Source organism: Momordica charantia, assembly GCF_013281855.1.
Source record: "Momordica charantia cultivar OHB3-1 chromosome 6 unlocalized genomic scaffold, Mcharantia_2.0 BLBB01000006.1, whole genome shotgun sequence".
NCBI lineage: Eukaryota > Viridiplantae > Streptophyta > Magnoliopsida > Cucurbitales > Cucurbitaceae > Momordica > Momordica charantia.
This window is the reverse complement of record NW_028275164.1, coordinates 12,953,180-12,969,107: the sequence shown is the minus strand read 5'-3', so window position 1 is coordinate 12,969,107 and position 15,928 is coordinate 12,953,180. Positions and strand designations below refer to the sequence as shown.

Below are 15,928 nucleotides of genomic sequence, written 5' to 3'. Positions count from 1 at the left end.
TTTGACATCGACATTTTTAATAATATTGCTAAAACATTGACAACATATAATAATACATATCATAAAAGGATTACTAATATAGACATAATATTAATATTAATAAATTTTAATTTAAAAAAGATGTAATTTTAAATACTTATTATGATTTTTTACTTTTATAATTTTCCAAAATAGCAATCCAAGAATTCGTATTTTTATTGACATCAAAATGTTCAGGTTCACATCAAATATGTCTACTTTTTATTTTTTCTGAGGGAATATTATAAAAGTAATATTCTTCTTCAAAAAAAAAATTTATAAAAGTAATATTCTGAACAAAAACCCTTACCTTCCATAAATTAATTGAAAAATACGGTTTCTTTATTATTTCCTGGTAAAATTTTCAAATTCATTCTTAAAAAAAGGAAAAAAAGAAATAAACGCAGCCAATCACAGTCGAACACGTGTCCTTTCCTACTTGTTTCCTCTTACAGCTCCTTCTTCCCCTCGCATCATTCCAGAGCAAAATGGACACAAATCAGGCAAATCCCATAAGAAAAAAAACTTCAGATATTCTTCTTTCCGTTGGGTTTTTCTCTTTCTTTTTAAAACAGTTTGCTTTTGTGTAATTAACGTTACGCCTTATAAATCGGGCTGCCTCTGTTTCTCCATGATCCCATTTTTTTTCCTCCTCAACTATACGGCACCCAACTGAGAGAACCCTTTTCCTTTCCCTCTCTAAAACTGTTTTTTTTTCCCCTCTCTCTCTCTCTAATACTTTTCTTCTCTCCCACGTCTGCTTTTTGAATCCATTTCTCGAAGAGGGCAACGATTTTGGATGTTGTTGCCGAGTGTTTTGCGGTGAAACGTTGTTGGGTATTGAAATTTGGGCAGTTTTCTTCTTTTTTCTTTCTTCTTCTGTCTCTTGTAGTAATAATCTCTCCTCTGGAATTTCATGGAAACATGAAGTTCTCCAGTTGTGTAAGTAACCCTTTTCTTTCTTCTTCTTCTTCTTCTTCTTCTTCTTCTTCTTACCCCCTTCTGGATGAACTTTTGTTTAATGGGTTACGAAAATTAGTTTTTCTTTTGGCTGTTTGGTTTGATTTGGATTCTTTTTGGGTGTGTTTTAACCCAAAATTTAATGGGAACCAATCAAATTTTGCAATGATGGGTGTTGTGTAATATACATGTTTACTGGAGATTAATCATGTCCTCTGTTTTGTGGGCTTTGAGAAGTTGTGTATATCTTCATATGGACATGATTTTGTTTCATTTCTTATTTTGACTTGTGATTTTGTTAAGTTGTATCTTTTTTGTTTTTGTTATTTTTTGTTTGCAGTTGCCCTTTCTTGCAGAGGCTAAAAGTAGGAATTCATGTCTTTGTACCCTTTTTCCAACTGCTTCTTTGCTTTGTCTTGTACTGTTCTTGGGGAGTGCATATGTAGCACCAGACTATAGGGAGGTATGTTTTCTTGCTCTTGATGATTTTTTAATACAAGTATTGGTTGTTCTCTCTCTCAATTGAGTGTTTTTCTTTTTAACTTTTATTGTGTCTTTTTTTTTTTTTTGGGGGGGGGGGATAAGAAACTTAGAGAAGGGTATATTCAAATGAAGAGAGAAACAGCCTAGGGGCCGGGGGTGAGGGAGCCCTTGCCCAAAGCTAACAAAACTGGGTATGAGCCTATAGAAGGAGAGCCTTCTAATATAAAATAATCACAAGAAGACAATAATTATAAAAGAATTTCCTATGATTAGAGCACCACCAAGAAGAAGTGTGTCGTACACTATTATAGAAACAAAAAATTCAGACGAAAATGACTTATCTTTGGAAGCTCTTTGGTTTCTCTCCTTCCGTAGGTGCCACAAGAGTTGCCTTGGTGGTTAGAGCTTGAGATGTTTGGAGATACTCTTCAAAGTATTGGATTTAAGCCATTGATTACTCAATAACTTAAACTCTGGTTGTCTCTTGAAGTTGGCTTTAGGATGGGCGAAGCCTTTCATAGATTATAGGGGTTTTGCTGATCACTTATCAGTTTGTTTACAGAGGACTGTTCAACTTTTCTTTTTGTTTGTTGCTCTTTTTGACCATTCTTTCAATGTTTTATGGCTTTTGCAACAGAAGACATCTTTAATAAAACATATTTATGCTGCTCCATGAGTGTTTGAAAGAATTTTAGCTTCATTGATCATTTAGAATGATATGTTTGGTATGGTTTCTTATCTAAAAAATAGAATGATATGTTTGGTTCTTCTTCTGCAGAAAATTTCTAGATGGGGAATAGATGGTTTAGTTGGTTCAAAGTTCAATAAATGTGAGGTTCGTTTGCTATTCTAAACGTTATCATGAGAATGGATATATTTTTCGTATTGAGCTTCATCTATATGTTATATAAATGATTTTTGCATTTAATACTCATACTTGTTTATTTGCATTAGAATCAATGCAGGCCGTATGGAAGCGAGCCGCTTCCTAAAGACATTGTTGCCAATGCATCTAACTTGGAAATGCGACCATTATGGGGTGCATCAAGGAAATATTATCGGGTAATGGATCAAGATAATCTTCAGAAAAATAATCTTATGCTTTCTTTTAGTGGATCAAGATAATCGAAGATGGAATGTGAAATGCTTCAGATTTTCATATTGTTAATGTTAAGAAATGTTCATTAGTGTTTATGTACTTTAAATGACAACATCATTGTAAGTTGTTTTAGAGTGAGTTCAGGATGATTTTGAGGTGTAGTATTTTAAAGAATTTTATGCTTTCTACAAGCACTTTCAAAAAATAATTTTATGCTTTTCTTTTATGTTTTGCTGTCATTTTTGTTCATTTTCTTTAAAACAAAGATGGAACGTGAAACGCATCAGATCTTCCTCTTGTTAGTGTTAGGAAATGTTCATTCTAGTTGAATGTACTTTAAATGACAACTATCATCCTAACTTATTTTAGAGCGAGTTTGGGAAGTTATTCTAGGGTGAGTTTGAGATGATTTTGGGTGTAGTATTTTAAAGTGAAATACTTTTTCTACGAGCACTTTTGAGAAAAGCATTAATTAAGCTAATTAAATGAACACTTTCTTTTAAGTGTTTTTAGCACTTCTCATAATTGAACACTGAAAGTTTATGATTGTGCTTGTCGATTCCTTTGATCTTTACACTTGTACTGATTGTGCATAGCTTGACTACAGAATCCTGTTAACTCATCAAGTAATTTATTTACTGTGGCCGTTGGGATCAAACAAAAAGATCTTGTGAATAAAATGGTAACAAAGGTATGGGGAAAATTATAATCATATTGCTGAATTCAAATCTAACTTGTAAATTCTGTGGCTATTTATTTATACTCATTGACGATGATTCGTCGATTCTACAGTTTCTTTCTAGCGACTTTGCTGTGATGCTCTTCCATTACGATAGTATCATGGACGAGTGGAAGGAGTTTAATTGGAGTAACCGCGTAATACACGTAACAGCAGTCAATCAAACTAAATGGTAGATATTTGATCCATGAGATCAAGTGCTGACTTTGATTTCATTTCACTGGTCCTTGATTTGATGATGTTTTTAGGTGGTTTGCCAAGCGCTTCTTACATCCTGATATTGTGGCAGAATATAACTATGTCTTTCTTTGGGATGAGGACCTTGGAGTTGACAATTTCGATCCGAAACAGTAAGTTCACTGCAATTTTGTTGATGACAAACAAAACATAAGCACATGATAATTTGTTCCTCAAATGTTATCTTAGAAATTTCAAATTAGTAACTTCCAAGAGAGAAAATGCTGACCAGCTCCCATGTTTTTTCTCACTGTTTTCATTATAAGGTATGTAAATATTATTAAAAGTGAAGGGTTAGAGATATCACAACCAGCACTTGATCCATATAAATCAGAGGTGCACCATCAAATTACTGCTCGTGGGAGGCGATCGACAGTGCACAGGTCTTCTTTCCCTACCCTTATGTCTGTACTAATTTTCATGGAAGAAATAATCTCATAGCTTTTTCGCTGTGGAATAAGTGAAGTAGCAGATAGTGCACTAAATTCATAAGTATAACTATTAAGTTATGACATGTTTGCCTCTGGGCAGTTTCTTAGGATTTTGCATAAGCCATAAGATTACTAATTATTTGTTATGAGGGTATGATGGGACTTTGGGAGTCGACTCATTATGAAGATGCGATACTAAATAATGAGCGTCTGGTATATGAAGGATTTATACTTCTTTCTGCATATGAAATTTGAATTCACGTAACAAGCTACGGACCTGGAAGAATCACTAATGAAATACCCCATTTAGAAGTCCTCTTACACCATAATTTAGACAAAAATGGACTTGTGATATTGAGATCATGGGTGGAGACGGGTGATATTTTAGTAGTAGGTAAATTAACAACTCAAATGTTGAAAGAATCTATCTTATGCTCCCGAAGACAGATTATTACAAGTCATACTTGGAGTTGAGCATGCTATGCTTTTTTTATTATTATTTTACTTTAGCAACGAATTGTTCAGACATCAATATCTTACCTTTTGAAGTCATTGGTCATAGGCAATTTGAATGTTTTTTTTTTTCAGTTTTTCACTGTTATATGGTTCTATCTTTGGTCTGTCCCTCCTGCAGGAGAACGTTTAGGCCTAATAATGGTGGAAAAGGTTGTGATGTCAACAGTAAATCTCCTCCATGCACCGGGTTAGTACGATTAGAGGAAGCTCTATACCTTTGTTTGTCTGCTTGTTGTGCTCAAGAAAGATAGCTTTTGTAGACCTGTGCTTAATGGCAAAGTGATTCTGCCTGAAAAATATGATCTATTGTAGATGGATAGAAATGATGGCCCCGGTTTTTTCCCGAGCGGCATGGCGTTGTGCTTGGTATATGATCCAGGTAGGTTGTTGCTTTTTGATGTAAGCTGAGTAGGTAAAATATAAAGACTGTCTATAGACAAACAAACTGATAGGCTACCACTTGAATTTAGTTAAAATTTGGATGGATGGAAATAGGAAACTGAAACTTTCACAACTCTAATGAAGGCTGTTCCTTTTCCTTCCACTGCTCTGGCCTATTTTATATTTTTATCAAAGGAAATGAAAGTCGAGTGCGTCGTTTTTAATCGAAGTACATTCCTATTGCCGAGCAGAATGATTTGATCCATGCTTGGGGCTTGGATATGCAACTTGGATATTGTGCACAGGCAAGTTTTCTATTTGTCAGATATTAGTAGTTGTCTTGTTTTCCTTCAATATTCTACTGCTGTTGTTTGAAATTTTGGGCTCTTTTCCTAACAGGGCGATCGAACAAAGAACGTCGGTGTTGTTGACGCCGAGTATGTAGTCCATTATGGACGACCTACACTTGGTGGTCCAGAAGAAAATGAGGTTTAAAATATGACAGATTTTTAAATTTTACTTGCATCAACACAGTTAAATCAAGCTTTTGAATGCAGATATGCTTATTATTATGTCCTATCTAGTGATGGTATAAGCATGTTATGTTTTGTTCATTATCTTCATAATTTGTTGTAGTATCCATCTTGTTATCGATGACGTCTCGATCAATTCATGTGTACTAAATATTGGTGTGTTCGTTTTCGTTCTTTTCTTGTTTTTTGAACTGTAGTTTATATTTTGTTTATGAAACTTCTAAAACTAAGGATACTTTGGTGTTTCTTAAGTCTTGGAAGGGAAATTTCTCTTTCTTAAGCTCCATGAACATCAAATAACATGAGGTCTCTACATTGCAGACATCTTCCAACTCTCCCGTAAAGGATCATAGAGCTGACGTAAGTTTTCATGCACCGATCTCGGTTTCGTTTGTTTCTTTTGACTCTTCATGGATTCATAACTGATTCTAGTTCTACTTTGTTTGGAATTGGATAGAGTGTAGTAGTTTAAGGGCTGTTATGTGTTATTTTAGCCTCTTCTGGATCAAGCTGATGAATTCGATTTCTTCTTTTTCCTTCAGAAGATGAATTTGATTTCTTCTTTTTCCTTCTTTCTGTTTAGTTTCATAGTCGTAAAATCAACCTGTTATATGTTATTCATCAACAGCATGTTGGAGCGATTTATGCTTCCAATTCCACCCATGAAAAAAATACTCACCCCCAAAATGATAGGTTGTGGAGGAGGCTAGAACAATGTGGTTGGTAGTTTTATACCGTTGGATATATGAGAGAGAAATCACATAACGTTTTTTGAATTTGTATGCAATAGTTAATAGGGTTCATATAGATTTTGGATTTACATCCGATAGTTGGGACGATCACATCGTGACAGCCATGTTCAAGTTCAATTCTTTTAAGCTGGATGTCACAATGTTTGAAAGAACGTCGATTATACCTTCATTTTCCATATTATTTGTTTATTTTGGTTTGAATTTGATTTCATTCATGTAGGTGAGAAGACAGTCCTATATCGAACTAGGTATATTTAGAACAAGATGGAGGAATGCTGTTAAGCAAGACGAGTGCTGGAAAGATCCATACCCCGGGACGGTAGGCCTTTACATTTGATAAGGCGATTGTTTGACAAATTTGTAACAATGTACGTTGTCATATTGATGTCGAGAACACAGTATAACATACACGCTGTCGGGATTCAAAAAACGGCAAGGAGAGGAAGGATGATAGTAAATCAGCGACTCATGCAGCGGAATATCTTTATGTGAAACCTCGGGTACAGATTCTAATCTCGTCGTGCTCTGTATTTAAAATGTTATAAAGTTTCAACTTGTAGTGTTGAAATATGTTAAGAGTTGTACTTGGAAAGAAACTGAAAGACAATAATAGAATACAACCTTCGTTTATGAGTTTAGAGTAAAGAAAATATGATGATGATATTCCTTCTCTCATTAACTGCCCAAGAATATTGAGGAAGAGACCAAATTCTATTGAGAAATATGAATGAACAAAGAAGGAACCACCCAACAATAACAATTTTGCTAAAAGAAATGAAGGGTAATTATAAAAACAAAGACTAAATTAAATATAATCCTTTATAACTTTTAAAATTGTATATAATAAGTAAATTCTTGATACGTGTTTGATAGATGTGTTTGATAGATTTTTGAACTTTAGAAAGTGTTTAATTAATCTTTGAATTTTTAATTTTGTTTCTAATAAATGTTTGATACATTAGATATGGATTAAAAGTCTAAAAACTTATTCCATGCAAATTTAATTGTGTCCAATAAATACTAAATTTTATAAAGGATTAGAAAAGAATGAGAATTCGTTGACATCTGAAGGTTCAAGGATCTAGTAGATATTATATTAGAAGTTTAGGGATCTATTGGATACGGTCATCATGGTTTGGTCTAGTGGTTGATGAGGGTCAATGTAAATAGTAAAGGGTTTCCATGATGACTGCCTACTTTTGGAATTAGTAATTCCTACGTGTTTTGGCACCAAATATTGTAGGGTCAGGCGATTGTCTTGGGAGATTAGTCGGTCCAGACACTCACAAATATAAAAAAAAAATAGTAAAAGGGTTAGAGGGAATGAGTTTAAACCATAGCGATTTCTTAATATCCTTGTCAAATCGCATACATTTGATATAAATCACATGTAAAATTGTGAGGAAGGTGCATGACTTAAGTGAACTAATCATTATTTCTACCAACTTGATTTTAAAAACAAAAAATCCAAACAAAATAGTTATCGAGGACTTAGCTTGTGTCGCTTTGTGCTAAATCATCATTTTTTAACCCAATTACTATATCATGTCAACACTTAAATGATGGTGTTTAATGTTAAAAACATCAAAATTAAAAATTGAAAATTTTGGACATATGAATTTAAGTTTGTGCCCTAGGTTTAAACATTTTTCAATGATACATTAAAATCAACAATATAAAAGTATAATTAAAATATATTAAAACATAAAGGACCAAATTGGAATTATTTTGACTATAGGGACTAAATTTGAAAATACCGAAACAATAAATGTTTATCCAATTGTTTAATTTGCCATCTGTGATACTGTGTGTGGCAGTGGCATATTTGTCAATGGCTTCTTTATTTCAGCAGTCTCAGTCAAACTCTCATCTTTCAAAAAATTATTTTTTCTCCCTTTTTTACCCTTCAAATTCAAATTTATTCCTTTTGGAACTTTACAACTGGTTCCCACTCTTAAGTTCCAAAAATGAAATAAAAAAAAATTATTCTCAATAGTTAAATATAGGTGGAAGAGATGAAACAAAATATAAGTTTAGATCTCCTGCACTTTGATGTTTGTTGTATTTTAGTATTTAAAATTTTAAAATACCTATTTTTATCTCTAAATTTTTTTAGTTCATTTTATTTAAAAAATTATCATTTTGATCACTATGTTATTTTGTCACCTAATATTCACTTATTTAATATCTGCTTCCAACTATGCAGCTCGAATAATACTTACATTAACATGTCAGTGCATATGCTATCAATTTGTTAAAGGAAAGATAAAGGTAAGAACCAAAATAGTAATTTTTTCAAAAGTTCAAGAATTAAAATAGACATTTTTTTTATACATGTAGGGGTGGGAATCGCACTACAACCTCTTAGTTGGAGATATATGTCAATTATGACTAAGCAACAAATTTAAAAATCAAAATGGAACAAAATTAACGTTCAACCATCAACATTAGATTTAAACAAAATATATAAATTCAAGATTATTATTTTTTTTTGGCTTAAATCCTAGAACTTTCATGTTTATTATATTTTGATCCATGGACTTTCATAGTGTCTATTTTAGTCTCTAAATTTTAAAAAATTATCCTTTTATGTTCTTGAACTTTCATAATATGTCTATTTTAATCCAACAACTTTAAATAAGTAACTATTTTGGTCCTTAATTCATAACACAAATTCAAGTACGTATACTAAAGTATTAACGTAGTCATGTATTCAAACCACAGTTAAAATTGATGATTTGGTAAGCAAATTTTAGGTAGCAAAATAATATAACAAGGACCAAAATAATCATCTTTAAAATTTAGGGACTAAAATTGACATTTCAAAAGTTCAAGGACCAAAATGGTACTCTATTAAAGTTCAGGACCAAAATGAAACAAACTTTGAAGTCTTCTTTTTCCTTTTTTGAAACTTTAAATAGTCAAATTTGGAAAGAGGTGAATGCAACAAACCTGATTTTTCAACAATGGGTAAGTAAGAAAATGATAATAATAATAATAAAGAAAAAAGGATTCTTCTGTCCATTTTCAACAGAAGCAACTTTGGATGTTTCCAATCAGAATCCTATATTTGAAAACTACAGAAACTTTAAGACTGCCATCTTGTGTTTTTCACCAATTATTTTAACTCATGTGGAAGAAAGAGGACAATAAAATTCATCTAACTAGATTCCCTTTTCAACAGCCATATACTATGAAGCACGGACGCTCTAGTTTAGGTAGCATATTCGTGTTCGACATGCACTAGACAAGATACTTGTTTAACAAATTAAAAATTTGTGCTCGACAATCGTTGCTTACGACAGTTTTCCACGCATACCCTGTTGCTTAAACAAATAAAATAGAATCCAATCCGATCCATGTCTCCATTTCGTGATCTCGATAGATAGAGTGTTGGGAAGCAGCAGTTGTGTTAATTCTACACTTGAAAACAAACAGATCCACTCGTTAAAAATCGAGGAAAATAGTGCAATGGATTCAGAACTCATATCAGTAATCCCTCTCAGTATATCTCATCATTGTTTTTCATTCCTCACTCTCTCGAGAACCCGGGCGTTGGGGGAGGGGGCAGGCGTGTTCGTAATTCGTGTTTCCCTACATCACAGTTCTTCTATATGTGAACATCTCATGTGCTTCTTCTATGTAGTACCAAATTCATTCACAGGTCTACAGAAAAACAGTCTTTCACAGACTCACAATCAAGGTTTTACACATACAGAGAATAACCTCAGTTACAAGTTTAAAAAAAAGCTCAAAAGAGTCGGGTCGATCAGGCTCGACGACTAGGAAAAGGGAAATGACATTAGAGTTTTGGCAGAGAAGCAATACCATGGAAACATCACCAACCGCAACTAAGTACTGGTTGATACCAAATATTGTACGAATATGTATGTATGTAAACGAGACATCCCGAAATAGTTGGTTTAGCAAATAAGAGTCTCCAAAGGGCACAAAAGAAGAAGAAAAGAAAATAAGGGAAACAAGAAAATGAGAACAGCAACAAGTTGAGAGTGAGTTATTTGTCCTCAAGGCATCACATGGGGTGTTGCATCAAAGAAAGAGGGTGAATTAGATTCTTCAAAACACTCTTATCAAGGCACTTAATTTTGATATAACTTCTAAGTTACACCCTTGTCTCTTTCCTACATCAGCCCCACAAATGTGCACAAGGGAAAAAAAAAAAACGTTCGCTATTCTTTTACCTACCCGAAACCGAAACTAAGAACTTTGTCCCATTTTGAATATTTCATGCTCCGAGTCACGAAGAAGACACCAACTGGATAAAAAGAGAAAAACACAGAAGAAGAATACAGTAGTTTTTACTCAATCATCTCCAATTAGTACCTTATAATAATAGAGAGTTAGTAACTAAAAGATTGATTCCACACATCTTTAACAAAGTTACACCACTCTCACTCCTCCAATAAATAAAAAGATTTGATAAACAAAACAAAAGCCTGTTCTTTTCCCCTTTTGAAGGAAATATTCTCACTCCTCATCTCCAAATAAGAGGAGTCTTATCAAACCTTGACTAGTAGTTACTTTTTTGTTCTTCTTTTTCTTTTGAAGCAACAAAAGAAAGCAAATTTCAAGGACAATGTGAACAATCTTTTTGGACCTTTTTAGAGTTATGTGATTAAAATATGAAAGAAGAGGCATCGAGTAAAGGCTTGTAATATTACAAAACACCCAAACTCATCAAGTAAACAACTCTCAGAGGCCAACGAATCAATCGACGAATAAATCTAGATAGAAAAAGTTAACATGTATACTTGTAATATTACAACAAGAACAAACACAAAGTCACTTCATGAAATTCTATACATCTTATAACATCAAGGCTTTCCCATATCCTTTACCATCTAAATATGCTCTATCATATCATCCAAGTTCGTACCGTAATTTTCACGGTCACTCTTCAATTACAATAAAATAAACAAGTAGCAGCAGCAGCTCCATCAACAAATGAAAGCATGTCTCCTAAAATACAGCAAAAAGAAAAAAAAAAATGGTAACCAACCTCACAATCCTATCTTCAGGAATGGCTACTCTCACAACTCTTAGATAAATCCTGGAACTAAGTGGGTCTGAAAGAAACATCATAATTCCATTTAACTATAAACAAAAAATTTTCAGGAGAGATTTCTTTCAAATCAATCCTTGCCAGAACAGAGCAACAGAGATTTCAAATGACCCCTAACTTAAAATCTAACCAATAATACCATATATCCATAGCAATTTCAGAGATATATATATCTATATATATAAGCTAGAGATTGCATCCAAAGCAATTACAGGATTTGGGAGTGAAAGAGCAGAAACCAAATGGCCTGTTGGGGATATTGCAATTGATGGCATAGCAACAAGGAGAAGGCAAGCACAGGCCCTTAGCGCCTCCACAGCAAGTGCAGGGCGCGCATATTTGGAAGCTCCCCAGTTTCCTCCTGGTCTCATTCATCTCCATCATCTTCATCTTTCCCTCCTCAATCAGTGGCACCATTTCTGCTACAGACCCATTTGACTGAGAATAAAAAAAAATAAAAAAAACCAAACAAAAAACCCCATCAAATAACCCCCAAAAGCAAAACTATGAAAAAACAAATGTGATCGATGAATTAAAGGAAATGGGCAAATGGGAACTCACTTGAGCGAAATTTGTTTCATTCCCAGTCGCGATTCCGGCGAGAAAGAGCAGGAAAACGAGGGAGAATCCGGCGCCATATATAGACATCATGCAATTCCAAAGGAATTCGAACTGTGGAACTGTGAAATGGGAGTTTCAGAAACTCGTGGGGGAGATCGATTCAGAACATGAGATGGGTTCTGAGAGAGGGGGTTGAATTGGGAACATAAATCTGGTGGGTATTGTTAGAGATCTTTTCATAGAGACATTTGGGAATTGGGATTTTTGGTTCTTGAAGGGAAAAAATTATGGAAATGCAAATGCAAATGCAAATGGAGGGTTTAGTGTGGAGATTTTATTTTGTTGAGTGAAGCACGAAGCCCATCGCTGGGATTGGCGGAATGTCTTTTGATTTTATTGTTAAAAATTAAAAAAAGAAAAGAAAAAAATATAATCTTTTGTTTAGGGGTTTCGGCTAAGAACATGCGATTATGTGAAAATCTGAGAGTAGATTTCTTTGCTTTAAAATAAAGACAATATCCGACATCATTCATCAGCTGCGACACTGCGACATCATATGTAGTAATTTTTAAATGCGAAAATTGGAACATAGTAATATGATGAAAAAAAATAGCTTTAGCTTTATCTCAGCCGTCACTCCTGATTTCTTTAAGGTCGGAGGATCAATCTTGTTGGTTGGTAAAAACTAACATGATACCTGAACCAATTAGACCAGTTTGGAAGGATCAGCCAAACTTAACCATTTGAAAGGAAATGTCTGACCTACGACTAAAACCGAGCTGGAACAACCTAGAGAACCTAACGAATCTCCAAAGTTCTACTTGACCAAATTGAAGGAATTTCAACCTCAAATTGGACAATCTATAGCTACCCAACCTCCAGTCGGAACGGCTATAACGGATTTGGCCCCTCACACTGCCTATGAAAGGACGCCACTCCTACAATTCAAGTACGCAATTTTGTCTAACGCTGACCTACTTAGCTCTAACTCATATTAACTTGAACTTCAAGGTGTTTATTTCCTTTACGCATGTCTCTCCTCCCATAGCTCGCTCCTCCGTAGCTTGGCAAAATTCAGGACCCCACATTTGATGTACTCGAAATAATAATAATAAAAATTAGGTTCCTAGCATAATTTAGTCTCTTTACCTTTAAATCGTCTATTTGAGTCAAAGATAACGGTAATACGTGGCAAATAGAATTATAATACAAAAAAAAAAAAAGATTTTGCAAATATGAAAATTTTATAAGGTGCACGTCTATGATTATTAAGGGACGTAAATGATGGATTGATAAGACATCTACTAGTAATATATATCTATTGTTAAAAGATCTATCAGTGATGTATGTTTGTTGTTCATATATGTCTACCACTAGTATACGTCTATCATTGATAAACTAGTAGACGTAAGTAGTAGTCTGATGAATATATATTAGGGATAGACTGTAGACATGTAGAAAAATTGTATCATATTTGAAAATTATTTTAGATTGTATCATACTTAATATTATTTTGAGCCATATTGCAAATCCATGGGAAAATTATATACTTTCAATTTTTATCTATTTTAGTCCAAATTCTTCGAAACTCCTATTTTGGTCAATATTCTTTTAAAAAAGGATCATTTTGATGTTTATTGGTAAAATCCTAACACAAATTTTATACACACTAAAAACCCTTTAATATAAAGCTATTACAAAGTTTCAAGAAATTTAGTAAGTTAAATTGTGATCGAACATATTAAAAAAAAAAATTTATCACGTACATTTTCCAAATACATGGAACCAAAAATGGATAAAAGCTAAAACAAAGATAGGTTTTAAACCTAAAAATTATTAAACATATAACATTAAGTTAAGTTTGGTCTTAAATTTCTAAAAAAAATTTATTTAGTTTTATATTTAAAAAGGTTTCTAAGGCCTCGTTTGGTAACGTTCCCGTTTACTGTTTCTTATTTTTGTTTCTCGTTTTTTGAGAAATAGACATGTTTGGTGACCAATCCCTTGTTTATAAATTTTGAGAAATGTTTGCAAAAAAAAAGGGACCAATTTTTGGAAACTATAAAAGTAGTTTCGTTTTTGTTATTTCTGCATCTTTATTTTGTGTCCAGGCGCTATCTAAACTTTAATAATATATTTGTCAAAAATTTTTATAAAACCATCAATAGCCTGGTGGTGCAGGTGCAGATGGCCTAAATTGGATAGAAGACCCAGGATACAAATTAGTGTTTTTCTTGTTTCCTTTTTTTTATATTTTATATTTTTTTAATCTAAAATGTTTTCAAAATTTATTTTGATTTAAAATTATTGTATTTTCTTAAAAAAAATTATTTTTTAAATTAAAAATATTTTTAAATTTTATTCTTTACTTAAAATAATAATTTATACTTTTATATCAGTTTCTATGGTAAATTATATTTTTTAATAAACTATAAATTTGTTTTTTTTATTTTTGTTTACATTTTTTAACTTAAAATATTTTGATAATTTATTGTTTATTAAAAGTTATTATATTTTATTAAATAAAAAAATTTCTATTTTTTAAATTAAAAATATTTTGAAATTTTATTCTTTATTTAAGCTAATAATGGATACGTTTATATCAAATAAATTTATATTCTAAATTTATATTTTCTTTAATAAATATTATTCTTTGAGTCTATTATATCTTTTTATGTTATATTTACTAAATTTTATTTAACTAAAAATAAAAACTAGTTAACCTGAATAAGGTATAAATTCTCTGTCAATAGATTGTAATAGGTTCGAATTCCACCCTACAAGTTGTTGTAAAAGAAAAAACAAAGAAACAAGAAATAGAAAATAGTTATCAAACATATTTTCGTTTCTATTTCTTTTTTTCAAGAAACAAGAAATAGAAATGATTACCAAACATAAAATTAGAAACAAGAAACAGGAAACAAGAAACGAGACCGTTATCAAACGAGCTCTAATTTGATACCTAAACTTTAATACTTCTATTCTTTACATTTGTATCATTTAAAGTTTTTAAATAGAGGCTTAAACTTTGGATTTTGTGTCTAATAAATTATTATAGTTAATAATTCATAGGTAGTATGTTATATAAAATATTTAATAAGGTTCACAATAGTAACTTATCAAGTACAACATTAAAAGTATAGGAATTTTTTTAGTACAAAGACTAAATGATTAGTAATCTAATAATTTTGTCAGACATATCGCAATTTTTTATTAGCTTAAATCTCATTTTATATATGAGTTTTTACGATTATTCTATTTGAACTTTTGTAACGTATTTTACGATCTCTAGATTTCTAGGTTTGTTGTATTTTGGTCCTTAAATTTTCAAATGTTTTACTTTAATTATTTTTTATTATTGTCGTTATTAGTTTGCCTCTTGTTTAATAGATGGATCATATAACTTTGCATGTCTATTAACACGCTGATGTCTGACATATATACATAGATTAGTTGAGGTAAGTGATCTTCATATTTTATTTTATTGATTCAATTACCCATTTAGCGCTATAATTTTGAATTAGTTTCAATTTGGTCACGGTTTTGAAAGTTTTCAATTTGATCCCTAAGATTTAGTTAAATCTCATAAATCATCCCCGTTATATGTCATTACCCTATTAAATAGACATGTTTACATGTTTTCTCATATGTCAGTGAGTTAAATTGGGATTTAAGATTGAGTAAAATTAGGAGAAAATAAGCAGTTTCTTAGATGGAGTAAACCAAAAAAAAAAAAAAAGTTTAAAGATGAATTGTGGGATTTTAATCAAATTATAAGGATTAAATTAAAATTTGTAAAATTTTAGGACCAAATTGAAACTTTTCATGCCGTTGAAACTACATTGGTAATTTAACCTATTTTATAAAATTAAACATAGAGGATTCGAAATCACAATCGCTCCATTAATTATTTGTTTTGTGCTGTGATGTTTAATTTCTTTCTACTTTTAGCTTAAAAAAATTTAAATGCTTTGTTTCTTACTCAATAAAATCTCAATTTTTAAGGTAAGTCATTGATGATCTTACTTTCACAGTACTGCAAACCAACGCAAAAGTTATTTCTTTAATGCTTATTTTTCTTATAAAGGACATTAGAAATTTTTAGACTAATGCTACTCCTATTTATTATTATTTA

At 31.9% G+C, this 15,928-nt stretch overlaps 2 protein-coding genes across 3 annotated transcripts; one reads left to right on the top strand and one right to left on the bottom strand.

Moving 5' to 3' along the window:
* The first annotated feature begins 504 nt into the window (after positions 1 to 504).
* LOC111025211 (uncharacterized) lies at positions 505 to 6,779 on the top strand. 2 transcript variants are annotated; one of them, XM_022303054.2, is made up of 14 exons: positions 505 to 960; positions 1,319 to 1,441; positions 2,240 to 2,296; positions 2,416 to 2,523; positions 3,168 to 3,251; positions 3,353 to 3,471; positions 3,548 to 3,649; positions 3,803 to 3,919; positions 4,602 to 4,670; positions 4,796 to 4,862; positions 5,116 to 5,169; positions 5,264 to 5,353; positions 5,719 to 5,757; positions 6,370 to 6,779. In XM_022303054.2, exons 1-14 carry the CDS (start codon positions 943 to 945, stop codon positions 6,484 to 6,486), a joined length of 1,164 nt encoding a protein of 387 aa, XP_022158746.1. In that variant the 5' UTR covers positions 505 to 942; the 3' UTR covers positions 6,487 to 6,779. The 2 variants fall into 2 exon arrangements, with proteins under 2 accessions (XP_022158746.1, XP_087981997.1); XM_088125871.1 differs by lacking the exons at positions 5,719 to 5,757; positions 6,370 to 6,779 and having other exon boundaries at positions 5,009 to 5,169; positions 5,264 to 5,358.
* A 4,177-nt stretch (positions 6,780 to 10,956) lies between these two features.
* LOC148210702 (uncharacterized) lies at positions 10,957 to 12,220 on the bottom strand. Its single transcript, XM_088124874.1, has 2 exons — positions 11,794 to 12,220; positions 10,957 to 11,670 (listed from the first exon to the last, which is right to left on the bottom strand). Exons 1-2 carry the CDS (start codon positions 11,881 to 11,883, stop codon positions 11,419 to 11,421), a joined length of 342 nt encoding a protein of 113 aa, XP_087981000.1. The 5' UTR covers positions 11,884 to 12,220; the 3' UTR covers positions 10,957 to 11,418.
* Between the last annotated feature and the right edge of the window lie 3,708 nt (positions 12,221 to 15,928).

What these genes read in the sequence shown, in the direction of transcription:
- LOC111025211 (XM_022303054.2), top strand. An exon ending in TAGCACCAGACTATAGGGAG is followed by an intron (nt 1,442 to 2,239) that starts GTATGTTTTCTT and finishes CTTCTTCTGCAG; the next exon opens with AAAATTTCTAGATGGGGAAT. An exon ending in GCAGTCAATCAAACTAAATG is followed by an intron (nt 3,472 to 3,547) that starts GTAGATATTTGA and finishes TGATGTTTTTAG; the next exon opens with GTGGTTTGCCAAGCGCTTCT.
- LOC148210702 (XM_088124874.1), bottom strand. Translation starts at nt 11,883, where the DNA reads ATGATGTCTATATATGGCGCCGGATTCTCCCTCGTTTTCCTGCTCTTT. An exon ending in ATGAAACAAATTTCGCTCAA is followed by an intron (nt 11,671 to 11,793) that starts GTGAGTTCCCAT and finishes TTTTATTCTCAG; the next exon opens with TCAAATGGGTCTGTAGCAGA.